The 22,702-nt window shown below is 45.0% G+C and overlaps 1 protein-coding gene across 3 annotated transcripts; it reads right to left on the bottom strand.

The window, feature by feature from the left end:
- Positions 1-1,477: 1,477 nt before the first annotated feature.
- LOC139275915 (palmitoyl-protein thioesterase ABHD10, mitochondrial-like) lies at positions 1,478-22,451 on the bottom strand. 3 transcript variants are annotated; one of them, XM_070893133.1, is made up of 5 exons: positions 22,423-22,451; positions 20,738-20,914; positions 9,030-9,141; positions 3,557-3,694; positions 1,478-2,050 (listed from the first exon to the last, which is right to left on the bottom strand). In XM_070893133.1, exons 2-5 carry the CDS (start codon positions 20,908-20,910, stop codon positions 1,703-1,705), a joined length of 771 nt encoding a protein of 256 aa, XP_070749234.1. In that variant the 5' UTR covers positions 20,911-20,914; positions 22,423-22,451; the 3' UTR covers positions 1,478-1,702. The 3 variants fall into 3 exon arrangements, with proteins under 3 accessions (XP_070749234.1, XP_070749232.1, XP_070749233.1); XM_070893131.1 differs by lacking the exon at positions 22,423-22,451 and adding an exon at positions 22,224-22,280; XM_070893132.1 differs by lacking the exon at positions 22,423-22,451 and adding an exon at positions 22,034-22,204.
- Positions 22,452-22,702: the final 251 nt, after the last annotated feature.

Below are 22,702 nucleotides of genomic sequence, written 5' to 3'. Positions count from 1 at the left end.
TTCCATGCGTTCTCCGCAAGATTATCGATCAGGGGGTGGGGGGGGGGGGGAGACAAAATTCCAATCGCATGGGTTAATGTGACTGACATCACAAGCTCACAGGAGTCTAAACAGTGCAGTAAGATTTTTCAGGATGCCTAGCTTTTCCAAGTGGAAATGTGCGGAAAGGTTTGCATTTCCTCATGGGAAGACTTAGACTCATTCCCCATCAAAGTAAACAAAATGGACAATTAATGGTTACTGTAAAGCGAGGTGAAGTAAAGGTGAAGCGGGAGAGAGGAAATCATACGAACAATGACGGATAGGTAAAGACCACCTGGTCCATCGAGCCTGTCCCACACAATTGCGATACCCTGTGTATCATAACATACACACTCCACCCCACCCCAAACCAGGTGATCTCCGGGAGAGGCAAAAAAAAAAACAGGTTTAAAAAAAAAACCCAGGCCAATTTTGGAAAAAAAAAATCTGGGAAATTCCTCTCCGACCAATCTAATTTTGATCGAAACTAGTCCAGGAGATCACTCTGGCCATTAAATTCCATGCAGTATCTACCTTAAGAACATAAGAAATAGGAGCAGGAGTAGACTATATGGTCCCTCGAGCCTGCTCCACCATTTAACACGATCATGGCTGATCCGATCATGGACTCAGGTCCACTTCCCCACCCGCTCCCCATAACCCCTTATTCCCTTATCGTCTAATCTTCTGTAAGAGTTAATCTCCGCCACAGTCAGAAACACATCCAGCTTTTGCTTGAGCACCGCAGATTAACACCATGATTTACATCAAGCGGCAATAAGGAAATTATTTAACATTTTGGCTTGTTCCCCCACACACCAATTTTCCCCCTTAACCCTTGCAAGGTGCCAAGTCTGCATGGGAGATGGTTCCACCAGCACCCCAACTTCTCCCCATGCTGAGATCTGCGAACAGCATCATCCAGGGATTGACCCCGAGACTGTGGTTTAGCACTAAGAAAGGGAGTACATGCATTTACATAATGCCTTTTAGAACCTCAGATCGTCCCAAAGTAGCCAAGTAAGTACTTTTGAAATGTAGTCACTGTTGTAATGTACTACACCGGAGAACTGCCTCCTTCCTCAGGCAAGTTCTAAAGCACATCGATAAGGGAATTTTAAGAGCCTTGTACATAAGAACATAAGAAATAGGAGCAGGAATAAGCCATACGGCCCCTCGAGCCCGCCCCGCCATTTAATACGATCATGGCTGATCCGATCATGGACTCAGCTCCACTTCCCTGTCCACTCCCCAGAACCCCTTATTCCCTCATCAGTTAAGAAACTGTCTATTTCTGTCTTAAATTTTTTCAATGTCCCAGCTTCCACAGCTCTTCGAGGCAGCAAATTCCACAGATTTACAACCCTCTGAGAAGAAATTCCTCCTCATCTCAGTTCTAATATTTCTAATTTGCTTGAAGTAGCCTTTTCACTGGTGAATTAATTCAATAGTAAAATTGTTTTAATGCGAGGATTTATTGGTAGTTGTTCAAAGCTCAGTTGCTGCAGGGATTTTTGTCTAACCGCGTTCCCCTTAATCCAAGGACATTATTTAGAGTTTGTTGGCTGCTGTAGTTTTAATTTATCCGCCATTATTTATACTACATCAACAAATAAAGAACGCAGGTGAAGCCCCATTGTGGCCAAGGAGTTAACCGGCAATTGTTCCAACACCAAGTTGGTCATTTCAGATCTTTTTCGGTTAGCCGGAGCATCAGGTCACCAACAGTGGCAACCAGCAGCTTGAGGTCATCGCCCTGCGACATGCGGTGGTCGCCGTTCTTGTGGAGGATGATGTCCACGTCGTCACTCGCGAGTTGCTCCGCCACCTTGACAGAAATCTGCCACGGGACCATGTCATCCGCCATGCCGTGGATGAGCCGTACCGGGCACGAGATCGCAAGGGTGCTTTGTAGCACATGGTGCTTCTCCGACTCCTTTACAAAGTCATATGCGATGGTATAGAAGCCGCTGGCACTGTACTTGGATGGCACCCGATACTGCCCCATCCTCTTGGCCTCGCTTCTCAGCTGAGAAAATGAAAGAAGAAAAAGAACGAACGAATTGCGTTTATATAGCGCCTTTCACGACCACCGGACGTCTCAAAGCGCTTTACAGCCAATGAAGTAGCTTTTGAAGTGCAGTCGCTGTTGTAAATGTGGGAAACGCGGCAGCCAATTTACGCACAGCAAGCTCCCACAAACAGCAATGTGATAATGACCAGATAATCTGTTTTTGTTATGTTATTGAAGGATAAATATTGGCCAGGACACTGGGGATAATTGCCCTGCTGCTCTTCGAAATATTGCCATGGGATCTTTTACGGCAACCCCTTTTACATCACCCCACAAACCCAAATTTTAAGGGCTTGGTGACACATTACATCCTCCTTCATCACTTTACCTGCACCAGCACCGTGCAAAGGTGCGGGCACTTAAACATGACTTAAAGGGGAAGTGAAGCCTGGGGTGAGGGATACCTTTAATGACAAACTGGACATGACTGCTGCCGACGAAGTAAAGCACTTGTGCATGCGCAGTTCCAGTAGGTTTTTGGGATGTACTTGCCGGATCTCCCATAGATTGGAGAGAAAGGAGGGGATGGGGGTCGGGATAAGAGATTGCTGCTGCCAAAAGGAGGAGAAGAAAATAAAAGTTAAAAGTTGAATTAACATTTATGCGCTGGGCCGAAAAGGAAAGAAAAATTAAAAGTTGAATTGGTGTTTCTATCAGCTTATGAAAGTTAACATTTATGCAACATTCTGTGCAGCTTCCAGTTCATTGGCAGCTGTCAACTCTGTTTAAAATATCCAGCCGTTAACATACTTTGATCAACTCAGGCCCCGACATCCATTTCTCTCAGTACAGCAACTCTGGGGCAGCCTGACTGACAGGACGGGAGACATTTGACATGTTCAAATTAATATTTTTAATCCCCAGTATAAAATGGAAATCACAACCATGCAGGGAACGGAGAGGAAATGTGATGTGGGCTTGTCTCAAGTCCCCGATGACTAGGACGGCTTTATTGTCCTGAAAAACCCCCAAATTACAGTTACACCAAAAGTGCAATGTTTTAATATATAACGATTGGAAATGTTCAAGGCTCCACAATGCGGAACATGAACCCTGTAATACCGAGACCAAAGCTGGAATGTCTCTGCACAGTTCAGCCCCGATAAATAAGTAGGTGGCCATTAAATGTTATACTTTGAATGTGTAGAATGTGAATTTTCAATATGCTGAAATTGTATGTTTAGAGGTGTCAAGGGAGTGAATGGGAACGGTACACTGACAATCTATACTTAGAGCGGGTATGTAATTATCCAACAGATAAACAGAAATTGCTGCAAATACAGAGTCTTTAAAGAGAAAAGATATAAAATGTTTTGGGCATGTACCAGTCATCACACATTCAAAAGGTTCACCCATCTCGTCTCTTTACCTGTGTAATTTCAGCATTTTCTATCTTCATTTGCAGTTTTAAAAAATCTTTTATTCAAGTCTTTAAATGCTGTTGCATTTGCGTTCTCTTACCTCCGGGGGGAGCTTTTCGAAAGCATTTGCAAAGTGATCAGCCGCTGTTGCTATGCCAACCAGTCCAGCCACCTTCCCCGGCCGAGCAAGGGAAGCCAATAACATGAGCCATCCTCCCATACTGGAGCCAACGAGTATCTGAAATATTGAGGGAGGTCAGCTAAAGGCACGAATTTATTATAAAATACATTACACCCTCCCCACCCCCAAGATGTTAAAGAACCAGTGAAAAAATTATTAGACATTTTTTTTTCCGCAAATACAATCTTTATACGTTCTATTATACATCGTCAATTGTGGAGGGAGGGGTGCGGTTTAAGAGACAACGCCACTATTACCATCTCTACATGTACTAGCATACAGCACCACCCAAACCCGCGACCTCTTACCACCTAGAAGGGCAAGGGCAGCAGGCGCATGGAACGCCATCAACTCCAAGATGGCCTCCAAGTTACACACACCATCCTGACTTGGAAATATATCACCGTTCCTTCATCATCCTGGAACTCCCTCCCTAACAAAGCTGTGGGAGTACCTTCACCACACGGACTGCAGCGGTTCAAGAAGGCGGCTCACCACCACCTTCTCGAGGGCAATTAGGGATGGGCAATAAATGCCGGCCTTGCCAGCGACGCCCACATCCCGGAACAGATAAAAAAAATAAAAATCATCTCTATAGATGTAGTAGCTTACTATTGCTATCTCTACTCGGGTTGCCAACTCTCCCGGAGTCTCCAGGAATTAAAGATTACTCTCCTTTGCGCAACCTAGAAGAAAAATCATAAGGGCATTGAGTGTTTCTTCTGTTCCTTGAACACTTTTGTTTATCAGGTATAACGATATTGGAGATGGTGATTGGTGGGGGGGGGGGCGGGGGGGCGCAGGAGCTGTTTGACTGGGCGGGGCAGTGGGAGATCATCTGATGAAACCTGATGGAATATATATTCAACCAGAGTTGGCAACCTAATCTCTATATACGTACTGGAGCATTACAGACATCTCTATACATCTACCACATAGAGTTGCCAACCCTCCAGAATTTCCCTGGAGTCTCCTGGAATTAAAGATGTAGCTCATGGACACTGCTGTAAGTAACCCAGGGAGGAAAATCATGGGGGTTTCTCTCATTTTCTTTGAATACTTTTGTTATTGTAATGTATTTGCTTCATGTGTTCTTTGCTTATAGATTGATGATAGATTGAGTAGACTGGGTCTTTACTCATTGGAGTTCAGAAGGATGAGGGGTGATCTTATAGAAACATTTAAAATAATGAAAGGGATAGACAAGATAGAGGCAGAGAGGTTGTTTCCACTGGACAGGAAGACTAGAACTAGGGGGCATAGCCTCAAAATACGGGGGAGCCAATTTAAAACCGAGTTGAGAAGGAAATTCTTCTTCCAGAGGGTTGTGAATCTGTGGAATTCTCTGCCCAAGGAAGCAGATGAGGCGAGCTCATTGAATGTATTCAAGTCACAGATAGATAGATTTTTAACCAATAAGGGAATTAAGGGTTACAGGGAGCGGGTGGGTAAGTGGAGCTGAGTCCACGGCCAGATCAGTCATGATCTTGTTGAATGGCGGAGCAGGCTCGAGGGGCTAGATGGCCTACTCCTGTTCCTAATTCTTATGTTCTTAAGAATTCATAACAACGCATTAAGAACTAGTTGGTTTATTAGCAAAGGTTTAACAATCACACTACACATTACCAGTTCATCCGCCTGCCTCATCATGGATCCCCTGAACCCAACTGGCTGGGGTTTTATGGAGTCTTGTGAACATCACGTGAGCCACTCACAACTCAACAGCTTTATTTTGTAGAAAACAATCAAGTGCCCCTGATTAAAGGCGGGTGGGTGTCACACTCCAAAACCTTTTCAGGTGCCCCAGTTTCCTTTTCCTGAGAGCACCAAAATGCAAATTATACAAGTGCCCCCTGGTTAAAAGGGGCGGCGGGGGGGGCACTAAAACCGACAAACTTAAACTTTTGACGTGGTTCAAATTAAAATTTGGCTGCTGGGGGTGGTGATGCACTCCAGTCCTTCCGGCGCCCATCTCTCGCGGAAGGCCGCGAGCGTACCGGTGGACACCGCGTGCTCCATCTCTAGGAGCTCTACAAACCTTTGAGCATACTCACAGATGCATACATTAGACTTATGAAATATTGGAGATGGGAATAAAGACTGTTTGACTGGGTGGGGTGGTTGGAGGTGGGAGGTCATCTGATGAAACCTCCAGGAATAGGTCTAATGAGAGTTGGCAACTATTTACCATAGCCCTCTCTATATATGTACAGTGCAGGTTGAACCTCCCTTATCCCGAACCCTCGATCCCTGGCCTGTTCTGGATAAGGGATTTTTACGGACGAGGGTTGGTCACGTTAAATTGGATGGTACGGGTACTGAGCAAGGGGATATCGAGGCAGGCTGGCTTGGGGCTGGGAGTGCGGCAGAGAGATCATTGGGGGGGGGGGGTGGGGTGGCGGTGGATCGCGGGATCAGGCCAGCGATTGTTCATGTCAGAGTTCTGCGCATGTGCCACCCGGTGGCCAGGAATGCTTCTGGACGAGGGGTGGTTCCGGATAAGGGAGTTCTGGATAAGGGAGGTTCAATCTGTACTAGCATACCGATAGCTCAGTGGGTAGCTCTCTTGCCTCTTGAGTCAGAAGGTTGTGGTTTCAAGGCCCACTCCAGAGACTTGAGCACATAAATCCAAGCCGGCACTCCAATGTTGTGCTGAGGGAGTGCTGCACTGTCGGAGGAGCTGTCTTTCGGATGAGACGTTAAATCGAGGCCCCGTCTGCTCTCTCAGGTCGACTTAAAAGATCCCAATGGCATTATTTTGTCCTTGCCAATACTTATCCCTCAACCAACATCACTAAAACAGATTATCTGGTCATTATCACATTGCTGTTTGTGGGAGCTTGCTGAGTTTTCTTCATTGTAACAGTGACTACACTTCAAAAAAAAAGTTTTTCATTGGCTGCAAAGCACTTTGGGACATCTGGTGATCTTGAAAGTCGCTATATAAATGCAAGTCTTTCTTTCTTTATCATGTACTGAACTAGAAGACCACAGCTATCTCTGTACATGTACCAGTGTTCTGCCACTACCTCGGTACAGTACTAGTGTACAATAAAGGAAGCGCTAACATTAATGCTCACAAAGGTTTGCATTTATTATACTCCAGGGAAGCCTCAGAAAATAAAATTGCACTTTCAGCTTTACCCAAGTATTAGCCAGTTCTCTGCATTACAAAAAAAGTTTACCGATGTTAAACGCGTGAGCCTGTAATCTGGATGTGCTGCCTTGAGAAGGTGGTGGTGAGCCGCCTTCTTGAACCGTTGCAGTCCATGTGGTGAAGGTATTCCCACAGTGCTGTGAGGGAGTTCCAGGATTTTGGCCCAGCGACGATGAAGGAATGGCCGGTATATTTCCAAAGCAGGATGGTGTGTGTGACTTGGAGGGGAACCTTTAGGTGACAGTGCTCCCGTGTGCCTTTTAGGCAGTAGAGGTCGCGGGTTTGGGAGGTACTGTCGAAGAGGCCTTGGCGAGTTGCTGCAGTGCATGCAGTATAGTTCCACAGGTGCTGGCTGCTCTCCGGCACCACAGCCAAGTGGCCACTCTACACGCGAGAGCCCAAACAGTTAAGTGTTGTCCGGCTATTCGACAGCGGAGAGCATCGCGACCGTGCTTGATCCGACTTCCACACAAGCGCACGCTGCGGAAGAGATCACCAAATAGCAATGGGGAGTAGGAGCCCTTGGATATTTCTCCGCCCAAGAATACCAAGAAGCCCAGCTGTTAACTCAGCATGAGCTGGATACAACCAGGGATCTTCTGCTCTGTATATACCACACTGGGCGAAACTTCTGCTACAGTAACCATTGGCGAGCTCGAGCAAATAAGCTGGTGTTTTATTTTCCCCCCCTCGAAACAAGCTGGCAAATCCTCAGCTAAGCGTTACAAGGGTGATATTCATAGCCTTTCCCTGGAGTATTTCTTCAAAACAGCAGCAATAGCTGTTTTGAGCAGGATATTAAATTGGCTGGTTCAGTGTTACTTTTGTCTCCGGACTATCACATTCGAGTAACACAATGACATTTCAGCATAGTGGTTGCATATTTCGTGAAAACAAGAATTTGTCAACCATGCAAATTAAAGAACAACAATGCAGTGAAACTTTAGCATCCCAGGTTCTGGCTAACAATTCACAGAGGCCGCAATCTCCCTTTAAAGAACAATAGGTAGCATGCCTGCCCTGTAAATATACAGCAGTACTGTGTACAGTTTTAGTCTCCTTATTTAAGGAAGGATATACTTGCATTGGAGGCAGCTCAGAGAAAGTTCACGAGGTTGATTCCCGAATGAAGGGTTTTGTCTTATGAGGATAGGTTGAGGAGATTGGGCCTCTACTCATTGGAGTTTAGAAGAAAATGAGAGGTGATCTTATTGAAATATACAAGATTCTTTGGGGGCTCAACAAGGTAGATGCGGAGAGGATGTGTCCCCTTGTGGGGGAATCTAGAACTAGGGGGCATAGTTTCAGAATAAGGGGCCGCCCATTTAGGACAGAGATGAGGAGGAATTTCTTCTTTCAGAAGGTCATTAATCTTTGGAATTTTCTACCCAGAGAGCTGTGGAGCCTGGGTCATTGAATATATGCCCGTGTCCTAACTTACACCAAGTCCCATTCACCCATCTCCCTTGTGCTCGCTGACCTACATTGGTTCCCGGTTAAGCAACGCTTCGATTTCTAAATTCTCATCCTTGTTTTCAAATCCCTCCGTGCTTCACCCCTCCCTCTCTCTGTAATCTTCTTCAGCCGCACAACCCCACCCCCCGAGATGTCTACGTTCCTCTAATTCTGCCCTCTTGAGCATCCCGGATTATAAAATCGCTCAACCATCGGTGGTCGTGTCTTCTGTTGCCTAGGCCCCAAGCTCTGGAACTCCCTCCCTAAACCTCTCCCACCTCTCTTTCCTCCTTTAAGACGCTGCTTAAAACCTACCTCTTTGACCAAGCTTTTGATCACCTGCCCTAATTTCTCCTTATGTGGCTCAGTGTCAAATTATCATATAATACTCCTGTGGAGCGCCTTAGGACATTTAACTACGTTAAAGGCGCTATATAAATCTAAGTTGTTGTTACTGTTGAGGGTCAGGGGACTGGAAGAGGTTACAGAAAAAGGGAGGGGCGAGGCCACGGAGGGATTTGAACACAAGGATGTGAATTTTAACACTCTACAGCTGAATGTTAACGCTCACTATTTAGGCTTTAGCAAGGCATTGTCGAGCTGTCAGTGTCGTGTAACTGTACCCCACCATTAGTGACCATCTTCAGGGGAGGGCAGGGGGCAGGGGGGAAATTAACAAATGATTGATATTTCACAATTAATGAAAAAGACGTTAATTACAACGTGGTAAATGAACCAAGATAATGATGCAGCTGTAACACACGGGCTTTCAGTGCTGACCTGAGGTCCTGTGGTAAGGTTGTCCAAAACCATTAGCACATCATTCTTCCAATCTCCCAACAAGCAATTCTTGGAATTCCCATCTGAGCTGCCACTGCCTGTGTAATCAAACCTAGACATAGAAGCACAGACCAGTCCAAATAAATGATTGCCTGATAAAAAAAAAAATTCTGTCAAATTAAACTCGGACAAAATTCCACACGGACATGATCCGTTTTGTCATGCATTTGCTTTAAGGGTTCCTCGCTTAAGAATTCATAGCAACACATTGCTATTAAGAACCAGTTGGTTTATTAGCAAAAGGTTTAACAATTGCACTACACATTACCAGTTCATTCACCAAGCTCACAACCACCGTGGAACACAAGAACATTAAGAAATAGGAGCAGGAGTAGGCCACCTGGCCCCTCGAGCCTGCTCCGCCATTTAATAGGATCATGGCTGATCTGATCATGGACTCAGCTCCACTTCCCTGCCTGCTCCCCATAACCCTTTACTCCCTTATCGCTCAAAAATCTGTCTATCTCTGCCTTAAATATATTCAAAGACCCAGCCTCCACAGCTCTCTGGGGCAGAGAATTCCACAGATTTACAACCCTCAGAGGAAATTCCTCCTCATCTGAGTTTTAAATGGGCGGCCCCTCACTCTAAGACTATGTTCCATAGTTTTAGTTTCCCATAAGAGTGAAAATATCCTCTCTGCATCCACCTTGCTGAGCCCCCTCATTATCTTATATGTTTCGATAAGATCACCTCTCATTCTCTGAACTCCAAGAAGTATAGGCCCAAACTATCTTCATAAGTCAATCCCCTCATCTCCGGAATCAACCTAGTGAACCTTCTCTGAACAGCCTCCCAATACGAGTATATCTTTCCTTAAATACGGAGACCAAAACTGTATGCATTACTCTAGGTGTGGCCTTACCAATACCTTGTACAGTTGTAGCAGGTCTTCTCTGCTTTTATACTCCATCCCCCTTGCAATAAAGGCCAACATTCCATTTGTCATCCTGATTACTTGCTGTACCTTTTGTGCTTCAGGTCCCTCTGTACTGCAGCACTTTGCAATTTTTCTCCATTTAAATTATAATTTACTTTTCTATTTTTTCTGCCAAGTGGATAACCTCACATTTTCCCACATTATACTCCATCTGCTAATTCTTTGCCCACTCACTGTCTATATCTCTTTGCAGATTTCTTGTGTCCTCACAATTTGCTTTCCCACCCATCTTTGTATCATCAGCAAACTTGGCTACATTACACTCGGTCCCTTCATCCAAGTCATTAATATAGATTGTAAATAGTTGAGGCCCCAGCACCGATCCCTGCGGCACTCCACTAGTTACTATTTGCCAACCGGAAAATTACCCATATATCCTGACTCTCTGTTCTGTTAGTTAGCCAATCCTCTATCCATGCTAATATATTACCCCCAACCCTGTGAACTTTTATCTTGTGCAGTAACCTTTTATGTGGCACCTTATCGAATGTCTTCTGGAAATCCAAATACACCACATCCACTGGTTCCCTCTTATCCATCCTGCTCATTTCATCCTAAAAGAACTCCAGCCGATTTGTCAAACATAATTTCCCTTTCATAAAACCATGCTAACTCTGCTTGATTTGGAAAAGCATAATTCAATGTCCTGCTACTGCTTCCTTAATAATGGACTCCAGCATTTTCCCAACGACAGATCTTATCCTAACTGGTCTACAGTTTCCTGCTTTCTGTATGCTTCCTTTTTTTTAAAAAATAGGGCCGTTACATTTGCGGTTTTCCAATCTGCTAGTACCCTCCCCCATAATCCAGGGAATTTTGGTAGATTACAACCAATGCATCCACTATCTCTGCAGCCACTTCTTTTAAGACCTTAGGATGCAAGCCATTAGGTCCAGGGGACTTGTCCACCTTTATTCCCATGATTTTAACCTAGTACTACTTCTTTAGTGATAGTGCCTCATCGTGGATCCCCTGAACCCAATGGCTGGGGTTTTATTGAGCCTTGTGAATGTCACATGACTGGCTAAGCCATTACCAACTCAACAGCTTACAACTATTTTGGTAGAAACTTTCATTCAAGTGTCCCTTTTTTTTTTTTGAGGGCACCAAAAACCACAAATTAACAATGAAACATAAAAGGGAACCTTTGTCAAATCAAATCAAATCAAAATTCTGTTCCCGGTTGAAATAATGCACTTCAGTCCCTCAGTCACCCACCTCTTGCGGAAGGCCGTGAGCGTACCGGTGGACATCACGTGCTCCATCTCCAGGGACACCCTGGCTCGAATGTAACCGCGGAAGAGAGGCAGGCGGTCGGGCTGAACGACCCCCTCGACCGGTTAATGGCCACCTTGGCCATGCCCAGGAGCAGTCATCGAGGAGGCCTTCCAACCTGCCTGCTCCGCTCCGCACAGGGTGCCCAAGGATCAGGAGTGTGGGACTGAAGTTCAACCAGAATTTGAGGAGCAGCCCCTTTAAATATTGGAAGAGGGGCTGCAACCTCACACATTCCACATATACATGGAACACTGACTCCTCTACAACTCTTTTGGGGGGGGGGGGGGGGAGGGTACAAAATAAACATTAGATCGAGTGCCCCCCCAATCTGGGGGACACTCCAGAGACTTATAACTGCCCTCTTTTTGTTTTTTTTGTGGTTTTTTTTTCCCTTTTGTGATTTTTTTGGGGCATTAAAATCATATAATTTACAAGTGCCCCCTATAAAAGGGGAGCGGGACACTAGACTCCTCTACAAACCCGTGAGCATACTCACAGGTGCATACCTTACACGTAACATGATCCTTGGTACCTCTGCATTTTTAAATTAAGAAGTATTAACGTTCCATCGTTAAAATATGCTAAGTTACTGCAGTGCAATTGTGTTAAGTTCATCTATTTCATCAGAGGTGGAATGATATTAAGGTTAGAGCCAGTGGGTGGCCTGACACTTCTGTAGCAGTAAAATACTGGACTTCCAATGCAGGAGGGAGGCGCTGGACTCTAGCTTAATCCACTCCTTTTATCTTTATCAGGGAAAATCTTTGGACAGACAAAGAGCCTGTTTACCAGGCCTCTCAGCAAAGCCTGTTGTCACAACTTATGAACCTAATGCTGGTTTCTTTTTACCCTGAGCTAGCTAGATAGATAAATCACCCACGGTGCATCTTTATCTGCTTAAAATGTTCAGCCACACCACTGTATTTTTAAATAACGCACTGCTGGGGTTGTGAAGGTGCTAAAGAACTATGGAATTCCAGATCTAAAATGGGCACCACTCATTTTACTACAATCTAAAATGGTTGCTCGGAGACACTCTGTCGTACAGGCACAGAACTCTTTCACCTGTATGTCTGAATTAGATTACGTGCTTTGCATTGTTGTGAGCAATTAATGTTATGATTCCCAGGATCTGGAGACACTGAAGTGTTGAACGAGCTAAAGTTCGAGACAAGGTGTGTTTACCTGTTCATTATGATCTTCTTAATGATATATGTGGTACAAGCTTAATAAAATAAATTACAAAAAAACAGCACCATTGTCGCATATGAAAACAGTATTGTTACTTTGATCATGTTCAATTAATACACTTGGTTCCTTTGAAGAATGGACTATCAAAAAAAAAGAGGATCGTTCTGGCAATTCAGCAATTCTGCTTGGATTACTGCTGTTTTTCCAAATTAAACTTTGGTAGGGCACAAAATGGGCAGTATTTGATATACCCTGTAATATACTCCACCTGATTTTCCTCACTATCCAACCGGGTGTACGATGGGCAACTAATTCACTACTACCTGTTTGCACCCTCGATGTTTAATTTTATCCCAAGAACTCCATAAATATTTTATTGCAAGACATCCTGATAGTTCAAAAGGAAACTGTAGCATTATGTATGCCATGAAGGACGATCTGAAAGAATCCACTGGAAAAATATCTGCTAAACTGTTTTAACTGGAGAAAATGTGAAAAGTGTAAATCAACCTATTGTGGACCGCACCCTGATTATTGCTTGTATACGTTTATTGCGCTGTATAACATTTGCTTCATATTTTTGTAATTGTCAATTATTTAGTTGCAAATAAATTTGATTAGTCCTTTGAAAGACTGAAATAGTAGTGGGAATCTTAGCAATCAGGATTAACTGTTCAACCGGCACTATGTTAATGCTGCTAGGTAGAAAGCAAAAGTCCAAGATTTCAGTCTTTGATAGATCCAGGCCTTTGTGACAAGTCATGTGAGCCCCAAGGCAGTCCTTGTAAAAAATAATTGAAGTGCAACACTCTCTGAAATTGGCCATTAAGAGGAATAAAAAGGTGGCCCAGGGAGACTCGCTGCCTGATCTTGCCTCCTTGTGTGGTAGAGTGCTTGATCTCCACCAGCTACCCTTTCTTGGTTAAGTTTGGATACGCTTCATGAAGGTTGTGGGTTCAAGTCCCACTCCAGGGACTCGAGCACATAAATCTAGGCTAACACTCCAGTGTGGTGCTGAGGGAGTGCTGCACTGTCGGAGGTGCTGTCTTTTGGATGAGACGTTAAACCGAGGCCCCATCTGCTCTCTCGGGTGGATGTAAAAGATCCCATGGCACTCTTTCGAAGAAGAGCAGGGGAGTTATCCCCGGTGTCCTGGCCAATATTTATCCCTCAATCAACATCACTAAAACAGATTATCTGCTCATTATCACATTGTTGTATGTGGGAGCATGCTGTGCGCAAATTGGCTGTCGCGTTTCCCACATTACATCTGTGACTACACTCCAAAACGTACTTCATTGGCTGTAAAGTGCTTTGGGGCATCCGGTGGACGTGAAAGGCGCTATATAAATGCAAGTCTTTCTTTATGTAAAGAATCACGAGCAGGAACATGTGTCCGACCACTCTGTGAAGCGCTACCACTTTGCACCATCATGCAGCCCGGAAGGCTGTCAAACTATCGCTTTACATGTGACGAACCCTCAGACTATCAGGGTTTATCAATTAACAAGACATACGAGTCAAGTGCATGGGTGGGGGTGGGGTGGTAAGGGGTTACACGATTATTAAGCATAGATTTATTTGTTCCCATGGAAACTGTAGCATTGCGTACAATTCACAATCGGAAACAAACATGCCCTAGATGAGTCTGGTTACAATAAAGCTAGCAGATGTTTTTGCTATTTGAAGTTTTTTTTTAAGCACGCGGACGTTACATGTATTGAAAGCATCAGCTTTGTCTGCAGATCGAGTGCAAGGGGATGACATTTCTGTCGTAACAAAAAAAAAACCATGGTGCAGGTTTCGTCCCATAATGAACACATTTGCATTCCCAGCACACTGCACTTTACCTAGCCGGATATTTCCATGGTTGAGGGGGGGGGGGGGGTGGTGGGGAGAGACAGAGACCGTGCCAACCTTCTTCTCTCAGAGGGTCGTGAATCTTTGGAATTCTCTACCCCAGAGAGCTGTGGAGGCTGAGTCATTGAATAAATTTAAAAGGTGCTGGTGGGACATATATTTGAACGATAAGGGAGTGAAGTGGTTATGGGGAGCGGGCGGGGAAGTGGAGTTGAGGCCATGATGAGATCAGCCGTGATCTTATTAAATGGCGGAGCAGGCTCGAGGGGCCAAATGGCCGACTCCTGCTCCTATTTCTTATGTTCTTATAACCTGGGACCCGGGGAGATTGGCTAGCCTGCCTTTTTCTGTTCTTTTTCCATATACAAGAACGTTAGCAGTTCACCAATTAGGGTGAAAAACCAGAGGCAACCTCACATTTTTCTTGAGGAGGAATTTCATTCCCTTCAGGGTCTCTACTATCTTTCAGAAGCCGTGACATGATGAAGGCTACAGATTAGCTGGTGGAGCAGTTGAAGGGCAGCCTGTCCTACCCATCACCAGTGCTAGTTAGTCCTTCGGGTCTTCATGAAGCTGTACCCTCTCACAGATGTTTCAAGCCTCATAAATTTCTTTGGCCAGACTTGTAAGTGAAATTCAAAAAATCATTCCGTCTGTGAAAAATACTCCCTTTGGCAATAATCCCACAAGTCTAGGCATTGGGCATGGTATCAATTTTATAACCCTTTATCAGAGTTAAATGTTGCCGTCTTAACTACACTTCCTTGCCACCCATTGATCATCCTCTGTGTAACAAAATGTCAGCCTTGGCTCGGTGCCACGCTCTTGTTTCTGGGACAGAAGATTGTAGGTTCAAGCCACATCCCAGAGACTTGCGCACCTAATCAGCTGTGGCTCAGTGGACAGCACTCTCACCTCCGAATCAGAAAGTTGTGGATTCAAGTCCCACTCCAGGGGTTTGAGCACAAAAAAAAAATCTAGGCCGACACTCCCAGTGCAGTGCTGAGGGAGCACTGCACTGTCGGAGGTGCTGTCTTTCGGATGAGACATTAAACCGAGGCCCCGTCTGCTCTCTCAGTTGGACGTAAAAGATCCCATGGCACTATTTCGAAGAAGAGCAGGGGAGTTATTCCTGGCCGATATTTATCCCTCAAATCAACATCACTAAACAAAAACAGATTATCTGGTCATTATCACAGTGCTGTTTGTGGGAACTTGCTTGTGCGCAAATTGGCTGCTGCGTTTCCCACATTACAACAGTGACTACACTCCAAAATTACTTCATTGGCTGTAAAGCGCTTTGAGACATCCGGTGGTCGTGAAAGGCGCTATATAAATGCAAGTCTTTCTAATCGCGGCTGGCACTTTAATGCTATTCTGTTGGAGGTGCTGTCTTCTGGATGAGACGTTAAAATCGAGGCCCTGACCATGCCGCCTTAGGTGGGTGTAACTGATACCCTGGCATTCTCCAACAAAGGGTAGGAGGGGGTTATCTTGCTCTCCTTGGCCAACATTTACCCCTTGACTAATACCATCAAAAACATCATTTTCTCACTGCCATTTGCGGAATCTTGCTGTGCGCAAGTTGGCGTTTGTCTACACTACTACAGCAATTATATTTCAAAATGCTGTGGGCTCACATTGGCTGTGAAGCATTCCGAGCCCTTGATAGGTTCTATATAAATGCAAGTTCTTTCTAACATCATCAGCGGAACAGACTGTCAAGCTCAATAGATGCCAGGGGGAGGTTCGGGATCTCGAATTTTTGAATGTTTTGGGCGGGGGGCAGTAAGTTTGTGCACTAAGTGAGATGAAATCATAAACATGTCATAGAGTGCTTAATAGGGGTGCCAATTTAAATGTTAAGAAATTATCCGATTATTAAATCTGATACGCAAGAGTTCATTTCACTTTTGAAAGTTCACATGTTTGGATTATTTAAAGAGCAAATATATTTTCTGCCAGTGCTTAGTCACACATTCAACTGAGCAGACCGAGTCAATGGTCAAACGGCGAGCAGCAAGAGTGTAAAACAGTTGAAAAGATCTCCAACAATTTCTATCAAATAGCAAATATAAATTTAAACACGGAACATTTTGTTGATTAAGTCAGCAGGACATTAGGTGACTATCTGCTTCTCTCCTTGCTATTTTATTTACATCATTGGTCACTTTGATTCACTGAGTTAGTGGGCTGCAGGAACATCCAAATGTCAATGTGCGCGCTGAACAACATGGCTAACGGAGGGGAACACCACCAACCACCAAATAGATGTTAACAAATATGATGTGATTGGGATTACGGAGACGTGGCTCCAGGATGATCAGGGCTGGGAACTCAACATCCAGGGGTATTCAACATTCAGGAAGGATAGAATAAAAGGAAAAGGAGGTGGGGTAGCATTGCTGGTTAAGGAGGAGATTAAGGCAATAGTTAGGAAGGTCATTAGCTTGGATGATGTGGAATCTATATAGGTAGAGCTGCAGAACACCAAAGGGCAAAAAACATTAGTGGGAGTTGTGTACAGACCTCCAAACAGTAGTAGTGATGTTGGGGAGGGCATCAAACAGGAAATTAAGGGTGCGTGCAATAAAGGTGCAGCAGTTATAATGGGTGACTTTAATATGCACATAGATTGGGCTAACCAAACTGGAAGCAATACGGTGGAGGAGGATTTCCTGGAGTGCATAAGGGATGGTTTTTTAGACCAATACGTCGAGGAACCAACTAGGGGGGAGGCCATCTTAGACTGGATGTTATGTAATGAGAGAGGATTAATTAGCAATCTCGTTGTGCGAGGCCCCTTGGGGAAGAGTGACCATAATATGGTGGAATTCTGCATTGGGATGGAGAATGAAACAGTTAATTCAGAGACCATGGTCCAGAACTTAAAGAAGGCTAACTTTGAAGGTATGAGGCGTAAATTGGCTGGGATGGATTGGCGAATGATACTTAAGGGGTTGACTATGGATGGGCAATGGCAGACATTTAGAGACCGCATGGATGAACTACATCAATTGTACATTCCTGTCTGGCATAAAAATAAAAAAGGGAAGGTGGCTCAACCGTGGCTATCAAGGGAAATCAGGGATAGTATTAAAGCCAAGGAAGTGGCATACAAATTGGCCAGAAATAGCAGCGAACCTGGGGACTGGGAGAAATTTAGAACTCAGCAGAGGAGGACAAAGGGTTTGATTAGGGCAGGGAAAATGGAGTATGAGAAGAAGCTTGCAGGGAACATTAAGGCGGATTGCAAAAGTTTCTATAGATATGTAAAGAGAAAAAGGTTAGTAAAGACAAACGTAGGTCCCCTGCAGTCAGAATCAGGGGAAGTCATAACGGGGAACAAAGAAATGGCGGACCAATTGAACAAGTACTTTTGTTCGGTATTCACGAAGGAGGACACAAACAACCTTCCGGTTATAAAAGGGGTCGGGGGGTCTAGTAAGGAGGAGGAACTGAGGGAAATCCTTATTAGCCGGGAAATTGTGTTGGGGAAATTGATGGGATTGAAGGCCGATAAATCCCCAGGGCCTGATGGACTGCATCCCAGAGTACTTAAGGAGGTGGCCTTGGAAATAGCGGATGCATTGACAGTCATTTTCCAACATTCCATTGACTCTAGATTAGTTCCTATAGAGTGGAGGGTAGCCAATGTAACCCCCCACTTTTTAAAAAAGGAGGGAGAGAGAAAACAGGGAATTATAGACCGGTCAGCCTGACATCGGTAGTGGGTAAAATGATGGAATCAATTATTAAGGATGTCATAGCAGTGCATTTGGAAAGAGGTGACATGATAGGTCCAAGTCAGCATGGATTTGTGAAAGGGAAATCATGCTTGACAAATCTTCTGGAATTTTTTGAGGATGTTTCCAGTAGAGTGGACAAGGGAGAACCAGTTGATGTGGTATATTTGGACTTTCAGAAGGCGTTCGACAACGTCCCACACAAGAGATTGATGTGTAAAGTTAGAGCACATGGGATTGGGGGTAGTGTACTGACATGGATTGAGAACTGGTTGTCAGACAGGAAGCAAAGAGTGGGTACTTTTCAGAATGGCAGGCAGTGACTAGTGGGGTACCGCAAGGTTCTGTGCTGGGGCCCCAGCTGTTTACACTGTACATTAATGATTTAGATGAGGGGATGAAATGTAGTATCTCCAAATTTGCGGATGACACTAAGTTGGATGGCAGTGTGAGCTGCGAGGAGGATGCTGTGAGGCTGCAGAGCGACTTGGATAGGTTAGGTGAGTGGGCAAATGCATGGCAGATGAAGTATAATGTGGATAAATGTGAGGTTATCCACTTTGGTGGTAAAAACAGAGAGACAGACTATTATCTGAATGGTGACAGATTAGGAAAAGGGGAGGTGCAAAGAGACCTGTGTGTTATGGTACATCAGTCATTGAAGGTTGGCATGCAGGTGCAGCAGGCGGTTAAGAAAGCAAATGGCATGTTGGCCTTCATAGCAAGGGGATTTGAGTACAGGGGCAGGGAGGTGTTGCTACAGTTGTACAGGGCATTGGTGAGGCCACACCTGGAGTATTGTGTACAGTTTTGGTCTCCTAACCTGAGGAAGGACATTCTTGCTATTGAGGGAGTGCAGCGAAGGTTCACCAGACTGATTCCCGGGATGGCGGGACTGACCTATCAAGAAAGACTGGATCAACTGGGCTTGTATTCACTGCAGTTCAGAAGAATGAGAGGGGACCTCATAGAAACATTTAAAATTCTGACGGGGTTAGACAGGTTAGATGCAGGAAGAATGTTCCCAATGTTGGGGAAGTCCAGAACCAGGGGTCACAGTCTAAGGATAAGAGGTAAGCCATTTAGGACCGAGATGCGGAGGAAGTTCTTCACCCAGAGAATGGTGAACCTGTGGAATTCTCTACCACAGAAAGTTGTTGAGGCCAATTCACTAAATATATTCAAAAAGGAGTTAGATGAGGTCCTTACTACTAGGGGAATCAAGGGGTATGGCGAGAAAGCAGGAATGGGGTACTGAAGTTGCATGTTCAGCCATGAACTCATTGAATGGCGGTGCAGGCTCGAAGGGCCGAATGGCCTACTCCTGCACCTATTTTCTATGTTTCTATGTTTCTAACTGTACCAATGGTTTTATCATCCAAGACTATAATCAAGCCATTTATTATCTTCCTCGCTGCATGCTTCTAACAATTAAATATTTTGGCTATCCTATCTCGTTATTCCTTCATCACCGAGGCCTATTTTCCTGACTCACAACCCCAGATATAAAGTTGCAGCACCAAAGGGGACTATTCGGCCCATCTCACAGTGCTGGTGATCATGCAGAGCTGCACATTCCTGTGTGTGTGTGTGTGTGTGTGTGTGTGTGTGTGTGAGCGTGTGTGTGGTGCGTGTGTCGGCGTGTGTGGTGTGTGTGTCGGCGTGTGTGGTGTGTGTGTGTGTGTGGTGTGCATGTGTATGTGCGCGCGCACGCGTGTCGGCGTGTGTGTGTGGTGTGTGTGTGGGCGTGATCCAGCACCCGAGAGGAGAAGCTGGGACCAGAAGGGTGTGACCAGCTGTATCCGCGAGTTTGGAAGTTAAACTCGTACATGTTAATAAATTATCAAAATGTAAATAAATGATCTAAGGTTTCAATAATTTTGCAGTATACTTAATGCTGCATTAAGCAATGTAAACAGCAATTATGGCAGCTTGCATGCTCAATGAATGGGATGAAGTTGGGAGCTGCTCTAGTTGGCCAACAATCCCACCACCTTCCCAAGGTTAATTAGGGATGGGCAATAAATGCCAGCCTTGCCTGCGATGCCCACAGTCCATGAATGAATTTTTTAAAATATATACTGTGCCTCAGTGGGTAGCACTCTCACCTCGGAGTCAGAAGGTTGTGGGTTCAAGTCCCACTTCAGGGACTTCAGCACAAAAATCTAGTCTGATACACCCAGTGCAGTGCCGAGGAAGTGCTGCACTCTCGGAGGTGCCGTCTTTCAGATGAGACGTTAAACTGAGGCCCTGTTTGCTCTCTCAGGTGGACGCAAAAGATCCCATGACACTATTTTGAAGCAGAGCAGGGAAGTTATCCCCGGAAGTTATCCCTCAATCAACATCACAATAACAAGTTTATCTGGTCATCATCACAGTGTTGTTTGTGGGTGCTTGCTGTGCGCAAATTGGCTGCCGCGTTTCCTACATTGCAACAATACTTCATTGGCTGTAAAGCGATTTGGGACGTCCGGAGGTTGAGAAAGGCGCTATATAAATGCAAGTCTTTAGTTTTATCGAACTACCACTTGAATGGTTACAGGTTTGCCTTCACGACCCTACCCAGAAGCCCATTCCAAGTCGCGGTCTTTGTTTAAAGAGATCTTTGCGTGTTTAGAACTTTGAGACAGTACCTGACAAAGGAGCGCCCGGCCGAGCGGCAGTACTCCTCCAAAGCCAATGCTTTCTCTCCATTCATGCTGGACTGGAATCCTGACAGGAAGACCACTCCAGGGTTCTGCGCAGAAATCCTGTGGTAGGCCAAACGAGGCAAGGGCAGCCTTGTGAGGAACTCAAGCGAAGACATTTGTCTGTAACACAACGATAGAAAACAGTGGGTGTCATTTGCTGCTGGAACTCGGGACATATTACTGACAAACTCAACGCACAAGACAACAGTCGGAAGTAATTTGGAGGGGTTTTTTTTGTACTATTTCCACTATAGCCTAAAGTAGTTGATGCCCGTTTATGATCCAAAACAGCTGTTCTAATATCTTCAAAACAAAAAGTACTTCATTGGCTGTAAAGGGCTCCGAGGCATCCAGAGGCCGTGAAAGGCGCTGTATAAATGCAAGTTCTCTCTTTCTTTAATATGTCCTGGAATGTGCACTACTGGTATTTACATAAAGAGAATTTCAAGTCACCAGTGAAACAACTGCACATGTGCAAGATTCCAACTGGGTGTGCATAGGCCTATTGGCACCTGGCCAGACATGGGCCTTCCAGTGGTGCAGCTGGCAGATGTTCTCACTCAGTGCTGCCTCTGAAGGAGTCTCGGGTAAACCCACCTTCTCGTGGAGGTTCCTCCAATAGCAGCACAATCTGCCTCATTCACATGCAGTGTCAGCTGTGGCTCAGTGGGTAGCACATTTGCTTTGGAGTCAGAAGGTTGTGGGTTCAAGTCCCACTACAGGGACTTGAGCACAGAAATCCAGGCTCACAGTCCAGTGCAGTGTTGAGGGAGTGCCGCACTGTCGGAGGTGCTGCCTCTCAGGGGAGATGTCTGCCCTCTTGGGTGGACACAAAAGATCCTGTGGCATGATTTCAAAGAAGAGCAGGGGAGTTATCCCTGGTGTCCTGGGGCTAATAATTATCCCTCAACCAACATGACTAAAACAAACAGATTGTCTAGTCATTCCCCCACTGCTGTTTGTGGGAGCTTGCTGTGCACAAATTGACTGCTGCAGTTCCCACATTACAACAGTGACTACACTTTAAAAAAAAGTCCTTCATAAGAAATAGGAGCAGGTCAGCCATACGGACCCTCGAGCCTGCTCTGCCATTTAATCAGATCCACTCCCCATTATACCCGTTATTGGTTAAGTTAAGGCTGTAAAGCGCTTTGAGACGTCCGGTGGTCGTGAAAGGCGCTATATAAATCCAAGTCTTTTCTTTCTTTAACAATGACTGCACTTCAAAACAAAAAGTACTTAATTGGCTGTAAAACACTTTGGGTCGTGCAAGGCGAGTCTTTTTAAAGGGGGGAGTCTTCACTCTATCTCTTTCTTGGTGATCGATCAGCTCTCCTCCTTCTGCCCTTCCCTATCTTTCTGATCTGCTGCCCCTGGCTCTGGAGTCCCTAACCCTGGCAGCTCAGCGCTCCCACGCTCCGGGGACTACCTGCGGCAGCGAGACAGGGACAGAGGCAGAGCCCGGACTGGACTGGGACCACAAGGGAAACCCAGCCCTTCACTAACCCTGATTGGAGCCCAGCAACAGCTACGGACACTCAACAGCGACGTCATTTCCCTTATTTCCTCTGGTTCCCTTTCTCTTAATTTTTTTTTATTCTTCCTTTCCTCGTTCGCTCCTTCCCTACCTTTCGCTTCACCTTCCGTTGCTCACCCATTTCCTCATTAACAAGTTTCATGCGTTCATTTCAGTCACTCTCAATCGGGCGTCTCATTTATTTTATTTTGGATGTAGCTATCCTGTATTCTAAACTTTCTCTATCGCTCACTCATTAATTCTATTTCTCATTTGTTGTTGGTGATGTATTAAGACAAACATTTGTTTATTGAGCCTTTTAAAGTCGGCTTAGATAAAGTATTGGATTAAGCTATTCACTCGCTAGTATGTTAATTCATTCAGCCTTTCGT

This window comes from Pristiophorus japonicus, chromosome 11 (genome assembly GCF_044704955.1).
Source record: "Pristiophorus japonicus isolate sPriJap1 chromosome 11, sPriJap1.hap1, whole genome shotgun sequence".
Classification (NCBI taxonomy): Eukaryota; Metazoa; Chordata; class Chondrichthyes; family Pristiophoridae; genus Pristiophorus; species Pristiophorus japonicus.
This window is presented reverse-complemented; position numbering and strand designations above follow the sequence as displayed.